A 17,497-nucleotide genomic window follows, 5' to 3' on the forward strand; every position below is an offset into this window, starting at 1 on the left:
GGTTTCCGGCATTACAACTCCGAGTCTATTGAACATGGAGTGCATCTAGTGACCTCTATCATGTGCGACGAGCCCAAATTGACCGCTATTTTGCAATGCATCCGCCCCGCAGAACTGGTAGTCTGCCTCCTCTAGAACTCTGCCTCAACCTTGATCGCAAAGTGGAAATTACATTATACTACTATTCAGTTCCATCGCACCGCCCCGGGCACAAGCCGCAGCCACCCTCGAAGTTTTCTGGGCCATACACTCAGGTCTCCCGAAGAGACAAGAAATCTGAGAGCCCATACGTTAAGTCGCTTCCGACGAGTATCTCAGACTACTCCGCGAATATCAGCCGCATGATCCCCAGAGGACATGCCAACATCATTGCATGGGTTCCCATCTAACCATTTCGCCCGTCCATCGGCTGATGAATATGGCTTCTGTCTGAAATATCTTTGTCGAGTCATACTTTTCCAAGCGATCATTGATTCTCTTAGTCTATCCGGCTTTTATAGTTCTTCCATGTAACCGTTTCATTGCCGTTTATCTGATGCTCTCTGCAATGCTACGGCTGTAATAACTAGGCTTTTGACTCGGGGGGACATTCTAGTCTTCGGCCTTCAGGTTCCCGGTATGACCGTCATTGCCTCGAGGTTCTGGTAAAACGCGATCTCAGTCGTCACCACATGCCTTCTGACTATTCTAGTTTCCGTTTGAAAGCAGGGTCCTTCTTGATGCTTAATCGCACCCCAAAATGTCCCATGCAACACGATGATCCCCCTTCATCGCCTTTGATTTATTATAATCGTACTCCGAAAGCATTTTCTTCCTACCGCGCTGTAAACGCGCCATGTCAATTTCTTTGCCGGATACTACGCCTGGCCGAGTAATCGAGGCGGAAGACGCAGCTCCCATACGTACAGCTTGAACGAAGCAATCCCCGCTCCGCTTTCTTGAAAGCCAAGAGTTTTACGGGCAATACACCCCTTTCATCTTGGTCAAACTTGTTCGAGCGTGTTGAGTTCTGGGGCCTCAATTGAGCCTCGGTCAGTCTGAATTTCGGGGCCGTAGAACTAAGTCCGTCTCTTCTTCTTTACAGACCTACTTATCGCATTTCGCATCCGAGGGAGGAAGGGCTCAAACAAGTGGCGCGTGTATCTATGTCAAAATGAATCGGGAACGAAGTCGATTATGATCATCTCTCCAGTTTCCTTCTCTTCGATTGAGAACTTCTTGAATCAACATACCATGATTGCCCTGCTGGAGTACTAATCGGTGTGAATATCAAATATGTTCTTCGCCGTGACTCGTGGAAATATGTCGTTATATACTCTAGATTCAGAAACCTAGTATAAACCTTTAGTTCACTGTAATAGCCTTTCTCAAGGGTCTGCGTGTCTTTTAATACCGCCGTATGGAGACCTGTGCACAGTTCATGAGTACCCAAAGTCGTATGCGGAATGAATCTGTTCTAAAAGGGTCTTTACGTCTCTCATCCTTTTACAGATGGACTATGAGTAGCGACTGACGTCCAATGTCATCGTAAAGCTTTTCGATGATAAGTCTGGAAACGAGCCCTCGCGAAGTTTCCCCGAAGACTAGATCAAGTGGACAAGCTTGACAGTGGCTGTAGCGACATAAGGAGACTCTGCTCCTCTATCTAACTTGACAAACTCATACTTTCGCGGTCTCAAGTAATAGATAACATGTAAATCTTCTCTTCCTCATGAAATACATCGAAGCCAAGTCCAAACCATCGGCCCCTATGTTTTGTCACAAGATCGCGCCTTCCACGTGACTAACGAATTTCTTTCTTGAACGGTGAGGACCGACCAAGTCAAACGTTGACAAAACAGAGGCACTCATACTGAAAGTACCGTCATTAAAGACAGGATAGAGTATATACCTTCTCAGTGCGTCCTCTTTTCACTCAAAAAATTTTCACTCTGAACCGAAAACAGGCGCCATGGATAGCTCTATGCTAGTGGCAGCTCAACTATCGTCTTTGTATCCGTCTGTTCACGCTGTGGGCGTTCCAATCCCAGGCAGCGGCCCCTGTCGACCCGCTATTCTCTTACACACCGGATCAGTCGAACCTCACCGAACATTCGACGTTTTCAACGGTGTTTCACTCAACAACAACCGGTACCATATTGTTACGCGTACTCGAAGGTTCCTTGTTGGAGTTAGTGTCGCTGTCCGTCGACACAGTAGCCGCTCGTTTCAGTCTCCCGTCGCCCGTGCTGCCGTCTCCCGGAATATTCCTGTGGGAAGACCAGGAATTGCACATAATAGCAGTGACGGTGTCCGGATGCGTGTACCGCCTGGTGTTGCCTTTGCGTAATAGTAAGGATCTTTGGCGAGATGAAATCCACAACGTCTGGACGCGTGAATACGTCATTACGCATCGAGTGGCAGGGGTGAACGGTGTTGTTCACATCCACGGGACACACTGTGTAGCAATCGGGTTGGGGAATGGATCTTTACTTAGACTGGATACAGAATACGTGGGATCCGAGGGCGGTGAAGGTGCCATTCTTCTTATGTATCATCTCATCTACTGATTGCCAAGTAGGAGAATGGACGGAGACGCTTTTCACACCGGGCTCGTTTTTGTCTTCTTTGACCTCCTTCCTGCCCGCAATTTCCACGGGGCCCTCTCATGCCGCAGAAATCATTTCCATTGCGACGCTCCCGTGGCCGACGGACATTGGTTCAGTATGGTCAATTTCACGCGATCGTGTCGTGAGATTTTGGAAACCAAAGGTCGGCTGCGTGGCATCGAAAGCACTCCCCGCATTGCCTGGCAGAGACGTTGCGCCGTCGCCAGGCCCTTCGGCGAACGGAGGGAACAGCGCTCTTTTGGAGTCCGGTCGTCAAAACTTCCTACGTGCAATTTCCGCCGATTCCGACGATGATCGTGTTTACCTTCTTGCCTTCATTCCTACTCCAACTCTCCACACGTCTGGAGGTAACTTCCATCTTCTTGTCGCAGATTCAGACCATCTCCAAGAAGTTAGGACGATCCCTTGTTCGACAGAGAGCGCCCATTGCAGTTTACAAGACTTCATAGTGATCGGAGAAACCCTACATGTTCTATGGGATCGCCAGGGTCAGTCTGTGGTTGACAGCGCCGTCATACCCTTCCAAGACGCCGATTTTGAACCCCAGTGGAAGTCAGCTTCTTATCCTCACGAAGTCGAGCTAACCCCTACATACCTGGAAGAGGTTCTTCTTCCGCCAGGATCACTGACGGGCAAGTGCTTCGAAGTGATAATGAGACCCGGAATGTTCTCCCCGTTCACGCTGCGCACGGCAATTGAGGACTACACCAATGGTTGTCTCTCCCTTCCTGGAACCCCCGCGCCGCAGTTGCAAGTGAATTATGCCACTGTTGGGGAGCATATTGCTGCCGTGGTTGGATGCACAGTTACTCTTCACCATGACCCACAGACTGGCGCTCTGCTACATGCCGAATACTGGAATGCGTTCAAACGAGATTGGGAAGGCTTCATCGCTCTTTGCCGAGAGATTGAACGTCGCTCTCGGCGACCTCTTGCGTTGGGTGTCGGGGCCAATGGTGACGTCATTGTCGTTGAACGAGAACGGGTCGCCTCTCTCGTGAACGAAGACTTGGCTATTCACCTACACAACGCTCTCAGGTCTGAGGCCCCAGAGCTTGAACCCCAATGGGATATTTTTGGCGCGATGGAGAGTTTGCGCCGAGCGCTAGGCGTTCAGATGATGTTGAACTTGGAAAGCTGCTTGGTCGACGTCATGCATCAGGAAATTGCATTTTCTCTCGCTGATATCATACAAGATCAAGCCGTTCGTTTGAAATTTAACGAAACGCTGGGCGACGACTTTCGTACTGGGTTATTGGGCCGGCTTAGGGACATGTCCAGCTTACCTGATGAAGTTCGTGCTATGCTAGATTACGTGGGTGGACTGGAAACAGGCATCAAGAGAGAGGAGGATGCCCCAGCTTCTATTCCCCCGCCTCGTTCACAATGGACCAGAGCAATCACGGCGTCATACGTTATAGCCACAACAAATGCACGCTACAACCTGTGCTTATCTATCGTCACCCTTCTGTTCTTCTTGGCGCCAGAAATAGGTCAATGGGACCCGTCTTTGCTAGCCGAGGTTTTCGCTCTCTTTCGAGGGACTGCCATTATGAGATACGTAATTAGGCAACCGTCCAGTCTTCCCATCAGGCCTCTTGTGGAGGATGCTTCCGCAGCTGATGATGTTGTCTCGCTCATGCAGAATATGCATGTATCACGGAATCGCGGCGAGACTGCCCAATCATTCTCTCTCATACATCGACTCCTGGATTATTTCGGTGACAGCCAGGTTGGATTGCCCGGGGCTGCCCATGGTTTTTTGGACACAGCAGGACTTTTGCAATCTGTCTCGCTCTCACATGCGACTAGTAACGAAGTTGTATTCGCTGAGAAGCTTAGGCAACTTGGATACTTCCAAGCTGCCTTGCAGGTACTGTCTTGGCTTCCGAGAACTGCGGGAGTCATTTACGTCCTGGCTCGTCTGTATCTCAATGTTGGTCGTGCAGATGACGCGGCATTCTTACTAGAAAAGCTTGCTGGATGTTTAGGTATGTTAGTCAATATGTTTGGTCTGCAGAGAACTTACTATTGGTATAGGTATGGATGGTGCAATAGCCGCTGCAGACAAGATGGTATTATCACTCGTGCTAACCGAGCTTGAGCAGTTAGATGACTGTTACCACATTCTATATCCATGCGGCGGGCCTTTTCAAGTCAAAATCATTGGTATACCAGGAGACTGTCTTCACCCAGCTTGCGATATCCGTGGCCCCTTCGGAGATAGACACTATCACCCTGTGGGCGACGGTGATCAGAGGGTATACGGAACTTGCTTTGTACGATGATGCTTATGCGGCTTGGATTTCCACCCCCAATGAGAAGCAGTGAGAAGTTTCTTCGTTCCTTCTTATATATTTGCTAAATTTCTGCAGAAAACGGGAAAATATTAGTCAATTAGTGTATCGAATGTGCGAGGATAATGCTGCACAAAAACTGATGACGTTCAATTTTACGGGGTTCGCCGACGAGGTCGAAGATGCTCTCTCATTCAAAGTTCGCAATGTGGATCCTCGAAGCCAGCCGAACTACGCTAGAATATTGTACGGTTGGTATACAAGTCGAAGCGACCACAAAAATGGTATGTCCTAATGCTTGATAATCAATGACAACTAAATGAGTCTGCCAGCTGCTCTGACTATGTACCAACGCGCAGCGGAAACTTCGTGAGCTTCTCGACGCAGATGCGCCTACGTCGTTGGCCGACGACGCGTTACAGTCGTATCTACTTGCGATAAATTCGCTGTCTCTTACAGACCCGAAAAATGCCTGGATTCTAATACCTGGATCTGTCGATAGTGAGCATGAGGTAAGTAATTCTCTTCTTTCCAATTTAATTGCCGTAACCTGTTACTTACACATTGGACTAGCCTAGGAAACGTCAAAAAGTCAAACGGATACCAGAGTCGAAGTATACTCCAGGTAAATATGAAAACGAAATCGTCCATCTGGAGGATGTCCAGTACGAGTATGCGCTTCTATCTGCTCAGGTGGATATCGTCCAGCGCCACCCTTCTGCAGGCCAGTACCCCAGTCACCAATGCTTGTCTGCATTATTACTTACCCTCCTGAAACAGAATTCCCCCTTCCACCCGCCTCAATCGTTCTCCGACTCGTTCAATTAAATTGCTTCAACCTCGCCATGACTACTGCGCGCAGTCTTGATGTAGACATGTCTGAATTGTTCTCTCGTTTGACAATCCAATGCTTGCGACTTTCGCGGGACCCAGACTCATTAAGGTACGTCTCTTACGACAACTACAGTACCTCATGCTATAATTATCCTCAAACAGTCTGGAAGACCATTCCGAATGGTTACTCACCGACAAGGTTTCTTCCTGGTCTGGGACGCCAGCAGAGAAAGGATGGAAGTTTCTCCGGCATTCCCTTGTATGCCATGACTGTCCCGAGACAGACTATCGGTATTCAAAAATCGTCCTGGAAACTATAATGCAACATCAAAAGTCCCCTCCTCCGCCATGGCTCGTCAGCTTGTTGGAAGTAAGTAAATCTGATTGAAGGCCTTCTCGAACGTTACTGACAGATAGACATTTTAGGCTCATCATCACGAGTACCTCATTCGCATTAATCTGCGCTACGAAAACTTCAATCGTGCTATCGACCATACCTTATCTTTGATACGCAAAGTTCGTATTGAATTACATCTGCCGATTTACATTTACTAACTTGTGCGTCGCTTACAGGAAGACGCTCGTTTAGCGCGGGATCCTCCCAAGAACACCTCCGCTACTTGGCTCCCTTATGCGATTATTGATCAAGTTATCATCGCAGCAGCAGAGCAAGAGGTAGAACCTCCACAGTTGTCGGTCCTCCGCTCCGAAATTTCGAGCCGGATGAAGAGGATGCAAAAGCTCAGCGCGTTCAACTAATCTTGTTTGTATATCATCTATTCTGTCGTACATGCTGTCCTTTAGCTTTTGTCTTCATCTAATTTATATATCCTCCGCCTGGGCCATTAAAACGACTAGAATTGTTTTCGGAAGCAGTTATAAGGATCATCTGGTGGTACATGCAGTTTTACAATATCCCAGATAAATAAGATGTATATACCGTATGTCAAGCAAATAGGGCAAGAAGAATACTAAAGCAGAACACGACTAACGACTATGCCGACTAGATTGCTGCACATTAGGTGCCGCACCAGACATCCCCTCCAAGAACTGCGTCCATTCGCCCTGCCCGAATCCTACCGCGGCGCCCCACATTGATGTGTCGTCTACATGGCCATAAGAGCTGTTGTACCTAGAGTTCTCACCGTATATCTGCTGCTGCTGCATCAGTATATATGGATCCGGCTGATACGCCGGCGTGGACATATTCTGCCCGCCCTGGCTAGACACTATCGAAGGCGACAAATGTAGCCCCGGCGATGAGTGTATCGTACCCGATATCGACCCTTGATATCCGGTCTGCGGAGTCCCTTGGAGGTTGGGTGTCTGTGCCTGCAGAGGGTCATACTGCCTCGGTGGAAGCGTGGTCACCATTTGCATAGGCGGACTCACAGATGAACCAGCCGGGGAATCTGCAGAACCTCGGCCGCTAGAAACGGATTCACCATACCGCCGTGGTCCGTGTGAGTCGTGATACGGGAAAGCAAGTTTGCGGACTAGACTCAGTACGTGCCCACGCTCCTTCTCCTTGTCTTCTGGGCTGAGATGCGTGAGCTCGCCAGAATACAGCGGTGAGATGGCTTGCAAAATGTCGAATGCCTTGTCTGCAACAGCACTTCCCCGAGCCTGTTCCAATGTCGACAGTGCCTTCCGAATACTGGCACGGAATAGTCCAGCCCCTGGTTGATCCGGATTGGCAATCAACTGGAATGAGAAAAACATCGCTGCTGAGAAGCAATGGAAGGTGCCCCAGTTCATATGTCCCGGTACCGCAAGTGACGAGTTTGCCAAGAAATCAGGGCGTGATTGGCCGACCATCGTGATCAGTTTGTCGGCAGCGCTGACAGAGATTTCTAAACTTTCGGCTGCGTTTTGGCTATCAATGCGTGATGTTGATTGGTGCGCGCAGGCGGCGTATGGGCGATGGAGGGTGAATCGGATGTGATAATATGAAGTTCGTATTATAACGCTCTGGACGCCTTGCCGACGCATGTCGTTGTCAGTTGACGCCAAATTTCGCGCGACCCGGTATTCGTCGAGATCCAGTTCCGCCGGAAGACTGTCCATCCATTGCGTTAGGGCGCGATCGTTGGCTTGTACACTCTCGTAGGGTACGGGACGTATAGAGACAGCGTCATCCATAATGTCACCTAATATGTAAGCGAGACGAAAGAGTGCAATGTTCGGAAGGTATAGTCGACCCGTCTTGTCTATAGCAGGGTCGCAGTATGATGGTAGTTGAGTGTCGAAATGATGCGACGCAATGCAAATCGGCCGCCCAAACATGAAAGCCTGCCATCTATGTAGATTAGTCAGTTTACATTGTATCAAGTAAGCTCGGATGCTTCTTACCGCTCAAGTAGGATGATATGCCACCATGCCCATCTCCGCCGCTCCGCGACGTCCCGATGCATTCGCCATCTCCCAGGGTCTCTATGTAAGCCCAAGGCTGTACCTATCGTCACCAATTCCCCTCGTATCTGCCAGACCTGTTCACTCTCTGTCTTCGCCAATGTAAGATAGTGACCCTGGATTAGGAGCAATTCGACCAGTTCAATATTATACTTTTTGCTTTCAGCGTGCCGCCGTTGTAATGCCATTTGAGAGACATCAAAAAACTTGTTTCCTTGTTCTTGAGGAGTCTCGGAGAACTGCTCCAAAAGTTGATGGTCTGATGGCAGGTAGTGGGCTGCTACCCCCATGATGACGCATGCGGTTGCAAGAACAATCCGGTCGGCAGACTTTCCGCTTTTAAAACGATCCCACTGAGATGAGAACGCCTTCTCATTGACGTGCCGATAGACCCAGTTGCAGCATTCAAAGTAGAAGGTAATAAGCCCATCGATGACGTCAAGGGAAGGCAGCATTGCAAGGAGATCGCGGTCATACTCTGGAGGAAGAGCCGAGAATTCCTCAACGGTCCTTTCCTGGCTGCCGTGCCGACTGTCCGCTGAATCCGAATCACCTTTGCCTTCCTGTAATGTCAAGGCGTAAGTATTTAATAGTATACCATAGGCAGCATTACTTGCCCCCGCAAGCAGATGTGTAGCGGCACTTGTCGGGCCCGCGTAGAGACCGCCCTGCCCTGAGCTAGCAAGCATGCCTGGAGCATTGTTGGCGGACCCATCGCCCACGTCCGGATCAAGTAGCTCCTTCTTAGGCACGAAATTAGACGGTTCACCTTGCCGTCTGGGAGTGACTGCAGGGGGCCGCGACGTTGGGAAGACATACGACTCAAGGAGATTGAGTGAGTGTCGTACGCGAGCAAATTCCTGAGCAGGGTCAACACGGGTGAAGGAACTGTATGGCAGGGGACCGTTCAACATTAGTATATCACGAGATGGGAGTTGTTTGGGGGCAGGAGGAGGACGAATCATACGTCAGAATGGGGATACATCGAAGACTATAGCAAAGACGCACGGACGATCATCGCCTCGGAGGGGATCGTTACTTCTCTCGTGACCTCGCGCATCCGCGTAGCATGAAGCAGCAGTCCCTGCACCAGTCAGCACAGACCTCACGACGAACCTCGCCGGAACTTACCCCGCAATACACAGGACGAACACGGTCGGTTCCTAAGTATATATATCAGCTTTCTAGGTGGATATATGCGCGAAAAGCGAGCAGTAAAGGCACACCTATCGCATTTTAGTTTGCTATTTCGACATGGCTCACAATTAATGGCTTTTCGAGCGCGTTTCTGTGGCCTCGAGTCCGCGTTCTGCTCCCCAGGCTGTGGAGATGACCGCTGGCGAACAGCACCGGTAGTCGAGGACCTAGAAGGCTTAGGCCGCGGAGGTACAGGTGCAGTCAGTGGATAAGTCGTCAGGCATCGGTGATGTGTTTCCCAAGATTAGATGATCAGAGAATCCAAGTCGGTGCGGCCGTAGCACTGGGAGTGTTCGACGTCGGGCCTCGCGATGAGCAGCAAGTTGCGGAGTCGTCGGCGGCAGTGACAACGACGACGGGTAAAGTATGCACAGGTGTTGGTTGAAAAGTAAGCAAGGAACGGCAGGGCTAACGGGGTGTGTCAAGCTGGACGATCGCACCCTTTCCGTTTTTGATATTCAAATTATTTATATTTATTCACCTATCGACATTTCCCAAAATATATATTTCCTTCTGCAAATCAGTCCCCCTCGTTCTTGCTCATGAAGCCTGCCTGACAACTGGGCATTCAGTCCTGATCCACACAAGCTTTTCTGCCCCGTCTCCCGAGGTAAGCCTTTTCTACCAGCACCCTTTTACTTTCAGGGTACCTGGGGGACCAAGGACGTCAATTCAATCGAGATCTATGAGCACCGGCGTGTTCTCGGTTTGCCGATCTTCCTCCGCCGGTCGCCGGTGATTACCTGAAACGCCGTTAAAAGTGACCATCCGATCGAGTAATTTTGGCAGCATTTTTAGGTCGTTGCACAGACAGACCGTCGCGGATCCCGTCCAAAACGTCGAATTTTTAGTGCTGTATAACACTACACCGGGGAGGGGGAATGCCCACTATCGCCTGATGATATAACCCGGGTGAAGAGCGGGGAAGGGCTAATATCCTGTTCATAAGCATCCGCCGAAGCACATGGCAAGCGCTCCTCACCATTATCCCTCACCATGCCCACCTTGAAGGCCCGTGCCGGCTTGTTAGAATTTCCTGATATGATACTATTTAGACGCGTGCGGTTCAGTTCCCAAAGCCAACAAGGGGATCTCTGCAGCTGAATGCGACTCTGATCGTATAACAGGGACACTAGCTGATTCAGTTCGGGTAATTAGTATATTTTGATTAGGCGAGCCAGAAGGTAATAACGACGCGTCAACTGCGGGAACGTCGTATCGAGATATCCTAGACAGATAAGACTCACTAGTGGCGGAACCAACTGGGTGGACAGTCCGAACAACAAGTCTTCAAGGGACTGATTGGGTTTTTTCGCCCATATTACTGGGGAGAGGCTCCGGTTTCTGATCCGTCCTCCTGCTTAACCAGCAATACGTAGGGGTGTCCTCTATTCCGTCCGACTGCACTATACTGAACCCGGTCAAGTCGGAGCCTGTAAATGAGCGGCAGAATGATATAGTTTCCAGAAATCGGTACGTTATCCGCTATTGTTCAGTGAGTTCGAGAAGTAGCCGGGATGAGCGAACTAGCCGCAGTCCATCCGCGCATTCAATGAGGAAATGCCCTATATCAATATGACGAGTTGTTGCCCACCTAGAGCAGAGATGCATGGGGACTGATTCTCCCCGATATATCAAAGTGTGTTTATTTAAAAGCTACAGCTGGGGTCCATCTGCCACAGGCGTCGTCTGCTGTGAGTCTAATTGAAGGTAGTAACATGATTACATACCCTTTTAGAAGAGCGCACCTGATACCAAGAAATAGAGAGAAAGACTTTTTACAAGTCATGCCCCAGGGATCAAGACAAGAGAATACGAGTGAAATTGATACAAGACTTTGAGGATGCGAAAGAGGCCAATCCTTGCAAAGACCGCTACAAGGAAGGCAGCGCAATCCGCAAGATCACTGAAGATGCAGGACCTAATATCGATGGAGCGCCGAAAAAGGCGGGAGATGTATATCCATAGACGCCCTTACAGTACGACGGAAACTTCGAGAGTCTGATGCCAGTGTTACTGATAACCATAGGAGACTTCACGGCTATGCATGGTAGCACATGCGACGTAAGTAGTCCCTTGGATCATCACAAGGAGCGCCACAGAAGACAACTTAGACTCTTTCGCGGAGCTTCTGGGTACTTGGCTCAAGACATACGGACGTCCTGAAACCCCGAGGAGATCAGCACTAACGGAAACCCAAATACAAGTTGCCTGAGTAGATTGGAGCCGGCACCCATATACCGCAAGAACACCGACACGAAGCAGACGCCACATAAGATGAAGGTCACATAACCATGAGTCCAATAGTTCCAAAAGTTTGCCGTTAGAGGAATATTGATATAAGTAGTTACTAGTTAACTCTGAATACCTAAATGTTGGAGAGGTTCCGGTAAGCGCGCAGGTGAGATTTTCAACCATGAGTATAATCTACCTCATTGTTCAAGCGTATCGGCAGCGGTTCCAGGGCAAAGGACAGTTAGAGTCGTCGACGCGCCCGGGCCGGCAACGTGACCGAGAACGTGATCGTAAATTCTAGAAGGAACTCCCAGCGCCGTCTATACAAGTCAGCCAGTTTCTCTTTTCTTCCAATACCTCCACTATGGCTGACGTGCGTAGTACGTTTCTCGCTTCTCCGGATCATCCTCTATTAACTTCCCAACAGGCAAATACTCTCAAGGACCAGGGAAATAAAGCCTTTTCCGCAAAGGAATACGATAAAGCAATCAATCTTTTTTCACAGGCGATAGCCATCGATCCCAAGAATCACGTTCTTTATTCTAATCGTAGTGCGGCCAAAGCTGGGAAAAAGCAGTGGGCTGAGGCTCTGGCTGATGCAGAACAGGTGCGGACGCTGTTAGGTGTGATTATTGTCCGACTATTACTAACAGTTAAGCATCCAGTGCATTGCCGTTAACCCCTCGTGGTCAAAAGGGTATGCCAGGAAGGGTGCTGCTCTGCACGGAGCAAGGAGATTCGATGACGCTATCGCTGCGTACGAGGCCGGTTTGAAGCTTGAAGATAGTCCTGCATTACGCAAGGGTTTGAAGGAAGTTCAGGATGCCAAGTGTACGCATGTTTTCCCTGTATTTGCTGTTCTTTTGATGACGATGGAATGTTAGCGGCGGACGCATCTGAGGATGCCCTAGGTCTCGGGAAAATGTTTGCAGATCCTAATCTTTTTGCTAAATTGGCGGCGAATCCCAGGACGGCGAAGCATCTCGCGGACCCCAATTTTGCTCAGACGGTGTGGTTTAATTCTATTCGTCGTGGACTATTTTCTGAAAACTGGTTCTGTAGCTTCAAATGATTCAGAAGAACCCCGCTTTAGCTAACAGGTATGAATTGAGACCTTCGACTATATTGTCGTAGATTGATGTTGATATTTTTAGTTTACTTTCGGGTGGCGATCCTCGAATGATCGATGTATTGGGGGCTTTAATGGGTATCGACATGCAAGCCTTCAACCGGCCTGAAGGATCCGATGAATTGCCTGAGGGTTACTCCAAAGTCGATCCATCAGTTCCGAAATCATCTCCGCCGCCTCCACAGCCAGCAGCTTCTTCATCCCAGCCTTCTGCTTCGACGTCGGCGCCTCCTCCGCCCACTTCTGAGGATGTGGAGATGGACGAGGAGGTTGCCGAGGAAGCTAAGGCGAAGAAAGAAGCTGAGGAAGCAAAGAGGGTTGGAGGTGAGGCGTACAAGAAGAGAAACTTTGATGAAGCCTCGCAACAATTCCAGAAAGCATGGGATTTGTGGCCAAAGGATATTACTTTCCTCACCAATTTGGCAGGTGAGTATCTCATAGGAAGCGATCTATATGCAACTAATACCTTTCAATAGCTGTGTACTTCGAACAAGGGGACTATGACAAAGCCATTGAAACCTGTGAGAAGGCAGTGGAAGAAGGTCGTTCGGTAAGCGGACTTACCTTTTCTCCTGCCGTGCAAACCCTAACCCATGTTGTCACGCATCTAGCTCCGTGCAGACTACAAGCTCATCGCGAAGGCATACGGTCGTACAGGAACGGCTTACTCAAAGAAAGGCGACCTTCCTTCCGCGATCAAGTTCTATGAAAAGTCTTTAACGGAGCACCGTACCCCGGATATATTGAACAAGCTCCGCGAAGCTGAGCGGGCAAAGGCTGAAATGGATCGTCAGGCTTACATCGACCCCGAGAAGAGTCACATTGCGAGAGAAGAGGGCAATAATCAATTCAAATCCGGTGACTTTGCAGGCGCGGTGAAGTCGTACACCGAGAGTATCAAGAGAGATCCCAGCGATGCACGAGGATACAATAATCGGGCTGCCGCGTATACAAAACTAGTTGCCCTTCCAGACGCCCTGAAAGATGCTAATGAAGCAATTAAGATCGACCCTTCTTTCGGTGTGTGCTTTCTCTGTTGTTTTACGTCGATGGGCGTTCGGCTAACTCGTTCGATGATGGTATAGTCAAGGCCTACATCCGAAAGTCCAACATCTTGTTCTCCATGCGTGACTATACCAAGGCTCTGGAAGCCGTCCAGGAAGCTACGGATCACGATACCGAGCGTAAACATTCGGGAGAGATCTCACAGCAAGAGATGAAGATCCAGCAAGCCATCTGGAACCAACGGGGTAACGAGACCCAGGAGGAGACACTAGAACGAGCGATGAGAGATCCGGAGGTTGCTGTAAGTTCTTTGTAACTGTTACTCCGTCGGATGCTCATATGATCTGTTACACAGGGCATTATGAACGACCCTATCATGCAGCAAATTCTACAGCAGGCGCAGAGTGACCCGCAAGCATTGCAGGATCACATGAAGAACCCTGTTGTGAGGGGCAAGATTCAGAAACTGATTAACGCGGGTATCATTAGGACGAGGTAGAGAACTTGGGACTTTGGTTATAAAAATGCTAGTTGAATAGTATCATTTGACATTGGTGTCTAACGCTTTTAGTCCCTGTATGCTTCATCTAAGAACCCATAGCCAATTTCGCAATCTGACTTGACGAGCGCCGTATAGGCGTCAGCACTATAAACCCTGCAAAAGTTAGGCTACGAGCTTACAATACTGACACCCAAACGATAGCCCTCGAGCAACAGTATCGTCTTTTCATCCTGCCCCGATCCGAAGACTGAAATCTTGTTGCGTAGAGTCTTGTCCCCATTCATGGATGATGGAAGCCTCCCTTTACCAGAACTTCCAAGCCACGCAGTCGAACTCGGCGAGACCTGATATCACGGAGTTGACTGTAAGGAACTAGGAACCGCCAAGATCACAGTTACCGGCATCGAATGTGGTAACTAAAGACCATAATGACGAGGAGTCCCAGAGGTCATGACGGCCGCACCGTGAAAACACCGCCGGTTCATTCAAACCTCTGAGGCAGCCTCGTCCCGATGATATGTGGAGGTAAGGGCGTCACTTGAGCGGTCGGACATCAGAAAACAGGTCCCTCTATCAACTTACGAGCTCGTTCCAGGAGCGTGGTAATTGAATGTCCCGTCCTACACGTTTCGAAATCATCATATCGGCGGCGCTGTCGGTTCTCCAAGTCGACTGAAAATAGGAACATTCGCATGCGACCTAGGCACTACAATATTGTCGACTCTGCACCCGAGTTGACGATCCTTTCTGAACATTGATTTTGCTGGCATCAGGATCACAATGTCATCGGACGCTGACAAAATCCGATCTCACTGGTTTTGACGACGTCGGCTTGAATCTAGACCCTTTGGTTCCTTGACTTTGCCAAAGTACGATTTCACACTGCCGTTAGTTGGAAGGCCGAAAGAACACAAAAGACAGAGTAACTTGAAGGTCATTACCCCCACGAAAGGTCGTCCTACGGGTCATTGAAACATGACCTTGAGAAGGATGAATATATACATCCAGGCACCCACTCGGAAGATGCCAGGAGATGGTGGAGACCTTCTGGTGTGTCAAGCGGCTTGGAGGATCATACAGAAGCCTGACTTTGAAAAGCGGAAACACGTTCACACCGATACAGAAGACATAGAAAATAAATTGTGGACACGCAAACTCACTAGAACCATACACGAGTCGTAATAATGAACAAGATGTGGAGGCGAATCTCCGTTTCGCTATTCAGAAAGACGGCATGTCGAGTATTCCCGTAAGCCGGACTCGGAGGTATCCTTCCTGGAGGATAAAGGAGATTGCCTGAGGCTTCGTGGTGGACATCAAGATTGTTGTAACTAGCATCCAGAAGTCCGAGTTGTCACCTACTTCCGGAGAGCGATCTTGTTCGGCACGTTCCGATCAAGTTTGACTTTCGACCACTCTCAGCTCGATCGTAACTTAGCATCGTCCAGCGGCTTTCATTATTTCCACTCATCAGTCACTTCTCTAATGTGTCTATCTCGACTCTGAATTTCATCGACGTAGCCCCACCCTAAAATCCGTTTTGGTCTCGCATTAAAAGACGTGATTCTATAATGAAAATCTGGAGTATTCTCAGCGCTGTATGACTTTGCTTTTCCATACGCGTTCTATCTCTATTTCATTGACGCTGCGATTATAAACACTTTGGAGATTTTCCTAGGCGTACTAGGACTAACGCACCGATACCTCAAAAGTGTGTTCTTGTTCTTGTGGCTTCCTCGCTTCCCACTTCATCGATTTCAGCCCGACGAACATGTCAGGGAAGTCCTCTCTTAGGCAAACCGTCAGCTTTTGGCAGTTTTGGGACCTTCCAGTAACCATATATGTACCAACTTGAACAACTAAACTCAAGTACTTGCATCCGATAACGGTTCAGGATCTCTTAGAGATTCGTACTCTTTCCCAATAACTTGCAGTAAAAAAAATCCGCTTCCATCTCCGCGTTTGTCACAGCGTCTCCCGAGTCTCCGATGTCATAATGACTGATCACTGGACCCGTTATGGATGTTGCAGGACGCCGTATGCTATAGATACGGGACAACACCGTTGTGTGACCTATTAGATGCTGAGATTGGAAGCTATCTTCTTCAGCAACAATCCACTTCCAAGGGCTACACTCGAGGAGCTCCGCAATGTTAGCATCGACGCTCTGCTCGGAAGTCTAGATTTGCTCAAAACGTCTTCTTGAACTGTCGTTTGCTCTGAGCAGATCCTGCGTGCCTGGAAAACTCGTTATAGTCCCCTATCCGACGTCTTCCGACCGAAATCCTGTTGGAGATCTTCCTATAGGCGGGGAGCTATACGGCGGAATACAGTATCACGAAGATACGGGAGATACCATGGGTTTCTAGTCCCATCTGTCACTCATGGCAAGTTATACGGCTGTCCCTCCCCCCCTACGAGAAAGCCTGTCCATCTTAAACGTGGCTACTTCGACTCTTTCTACCGTTATCTTACTCTCTGGGACCGCTACCAGTGGGCCCAATCAGTGGTCGTATAACTAAAACGGGAATCAGTAAGCTCGTATCTAGTAACCTTCTAGCTTCCTTTCTCTCGGCTTCGTCGGATGTGAGGGCAGGATGTCATCTCGATGTCCTTCAGCTATGCGATGGCGACATTGTCGTGGGTGTGTTTATACGGACTGCACCAGCCAAGACGCTATTTTTCACGGGTCTTTGAAGTGCTTGGTTCCTTATGACGGATTCAAATTTTTCGATATGTAAACTCACATTGACGCGGGTCCGATTGCAAGCTGCAGACAAGAAGACTCTCCTCCCTATGTGATTTAATAGAGTGTTGCCTCTTGGATATGGCCGTTCGGCAAATCGAAGGTCTACCCCGTCAGACTGGGGCTTGAGCATAGCTATTGCTCGCCACGGCACTCAAGAGACTTTGGACGCAATGCGCGCTCCTGGCGCTACAGATTCGAGATACATTTTTCGAGGTTAGCAGGATCCTCTGAAGAATAACAACACCGGCTTGTGCTACTGCTGAAAAGCTCTATCTAGATTTGGGTAATCCTCGTCACTATAATCCAGACTCTGTGTTGACGGGGAGTCTCAAGAAGGTGATTGAAACAGTATAAACGGGACAGGGATTTGGAGCTGATAACGGATTCAGATCCCGTTGCAAGCAGTCAAGCAAACCGGTCCCGATGTATACGCTTTCAGGCGAACGTCTACGGCATGATTATGTTCGCGTAGGATTCTTTCATGTCAATCATATCGGCTCCTTGACTACACTTCCTTCTGAATTCAAG

At 49.1% G+C, this 17,497-nt stretch overlaps 3 protein-coding genes across 3 annotated transcripts; 2 read left to right on the forward strand and 1 right to left on the reverse strand.

Annotated features, from left to right (window-relative positions):
- The first annotated feature begins 1,794 nt into the window (after positions 1 to 1,794).
- On the forward strand, positions 1,795 to 6,579 carry EV420DRAFT_1501850 (nucleoporin Nup120/160-domain-containing protein). Its single transcript, XM_060471085.1, is given in 13 exon segments — positions 1,795 to 1,898; positions 1,947 to 2,011; positions 2,031 to 2,514; positions 2,561 to 4,600; positions 4,650 to 4,696; positions 4,722 to 4,936; positions 4,985 to 5,190; positions 5,294 to 5,418; positions 5,480 to 5,642; positions 5,687 to 5,849; positions 5,903 to 6,110; positions 6,167 to 6,256; positions 6,314 to 6,579. The coding sequence occupies 12 exon segments, from the start codon at positions 1,952 to 1,954 to the stop codon at positions 6,497 to 6,499; spliced, it is 3,987 nt and encodes a 1,328-aa protein (XP_060338180.1). The 5' UTR covers positions 1,795 to 1,898; positions 1,947 to 1,951; the 3' UTR covers positions 6,500 to 6,579.
- On the reverse strand, positions 6,513 to 10,141 carry EV420DRAFT_1616679 (fungal-specific transcription factor domain-containing protein; the record flags this gene model as incomplete). Its single annotated transcript, XM_060475148.1, has 8 exons — positions 6,513 to 6,557; positions 6,758 to 8,039; positions 8,093 to 8,705; positions 8,766 to 9,040; positions 9,161 to 9,236; positions 9,284 to 9,315; positions 9,379 to 9,524; positions 10,043 to 10,141. The coding sequence occupies 8 exons, from the start codon at positions 10,139 to 10,141 to the stop codon at positions 6,513 to 6,515; spliced, it is 2,568 nt and encodes an 855-aa protein (XP_060338181.1).
- A 1,807-nt stretch (positions 10,142 to 11,948) lies between these two features.
- On the forward strand, positions 11,949 to 14,706 carry EV420DRAFT_1684774 (activator of Hsp70 and Hsp90 chaperone; the record flags this gene model as incomplete). Its single annotated transcript, XM_060479268.1, has 10 exons — positions 11,949 to 11,957; positions 12,012 to 12,191; positions 12,250 to 12,415; positions 12,469 to 12,593; positions 12,647 to 12,684; positions 12,739 to 13,139; positions 13,190 to 13,263; positions 13,325 to 13,733; positions 13,799 to 14,019; positions 14,074 to 14,706. 10 exons carry the CDS (start codon positions 11,949 to 11,951, stop codon positions 14,215 to 14,217), a joined length of 1,767 nt encoding a protein of 588 aa, XP_060338182.1. The 3' UTR covers positions 14,218 to 14,706.
- Positions 14,707 to 17,497: the final 2,791 nt, after the last annotated feature.

Source organism: Desarmillaria tabescens, assembly GCF_030435595.1.
Source record: "Desarmillaria tabescens strain CCBAS 213 chromosome Unknown EV420scaffold_2, whole genome shotgun sequence".
Classification (NCBI taxonomy): domain Eukaryota; kingdom Fungi; phylum Basidiomycota; class Agaricomycetes; order Agaricales; family Physalacriaceae; genus Desarmillaria; species Desarmillaria tabescens.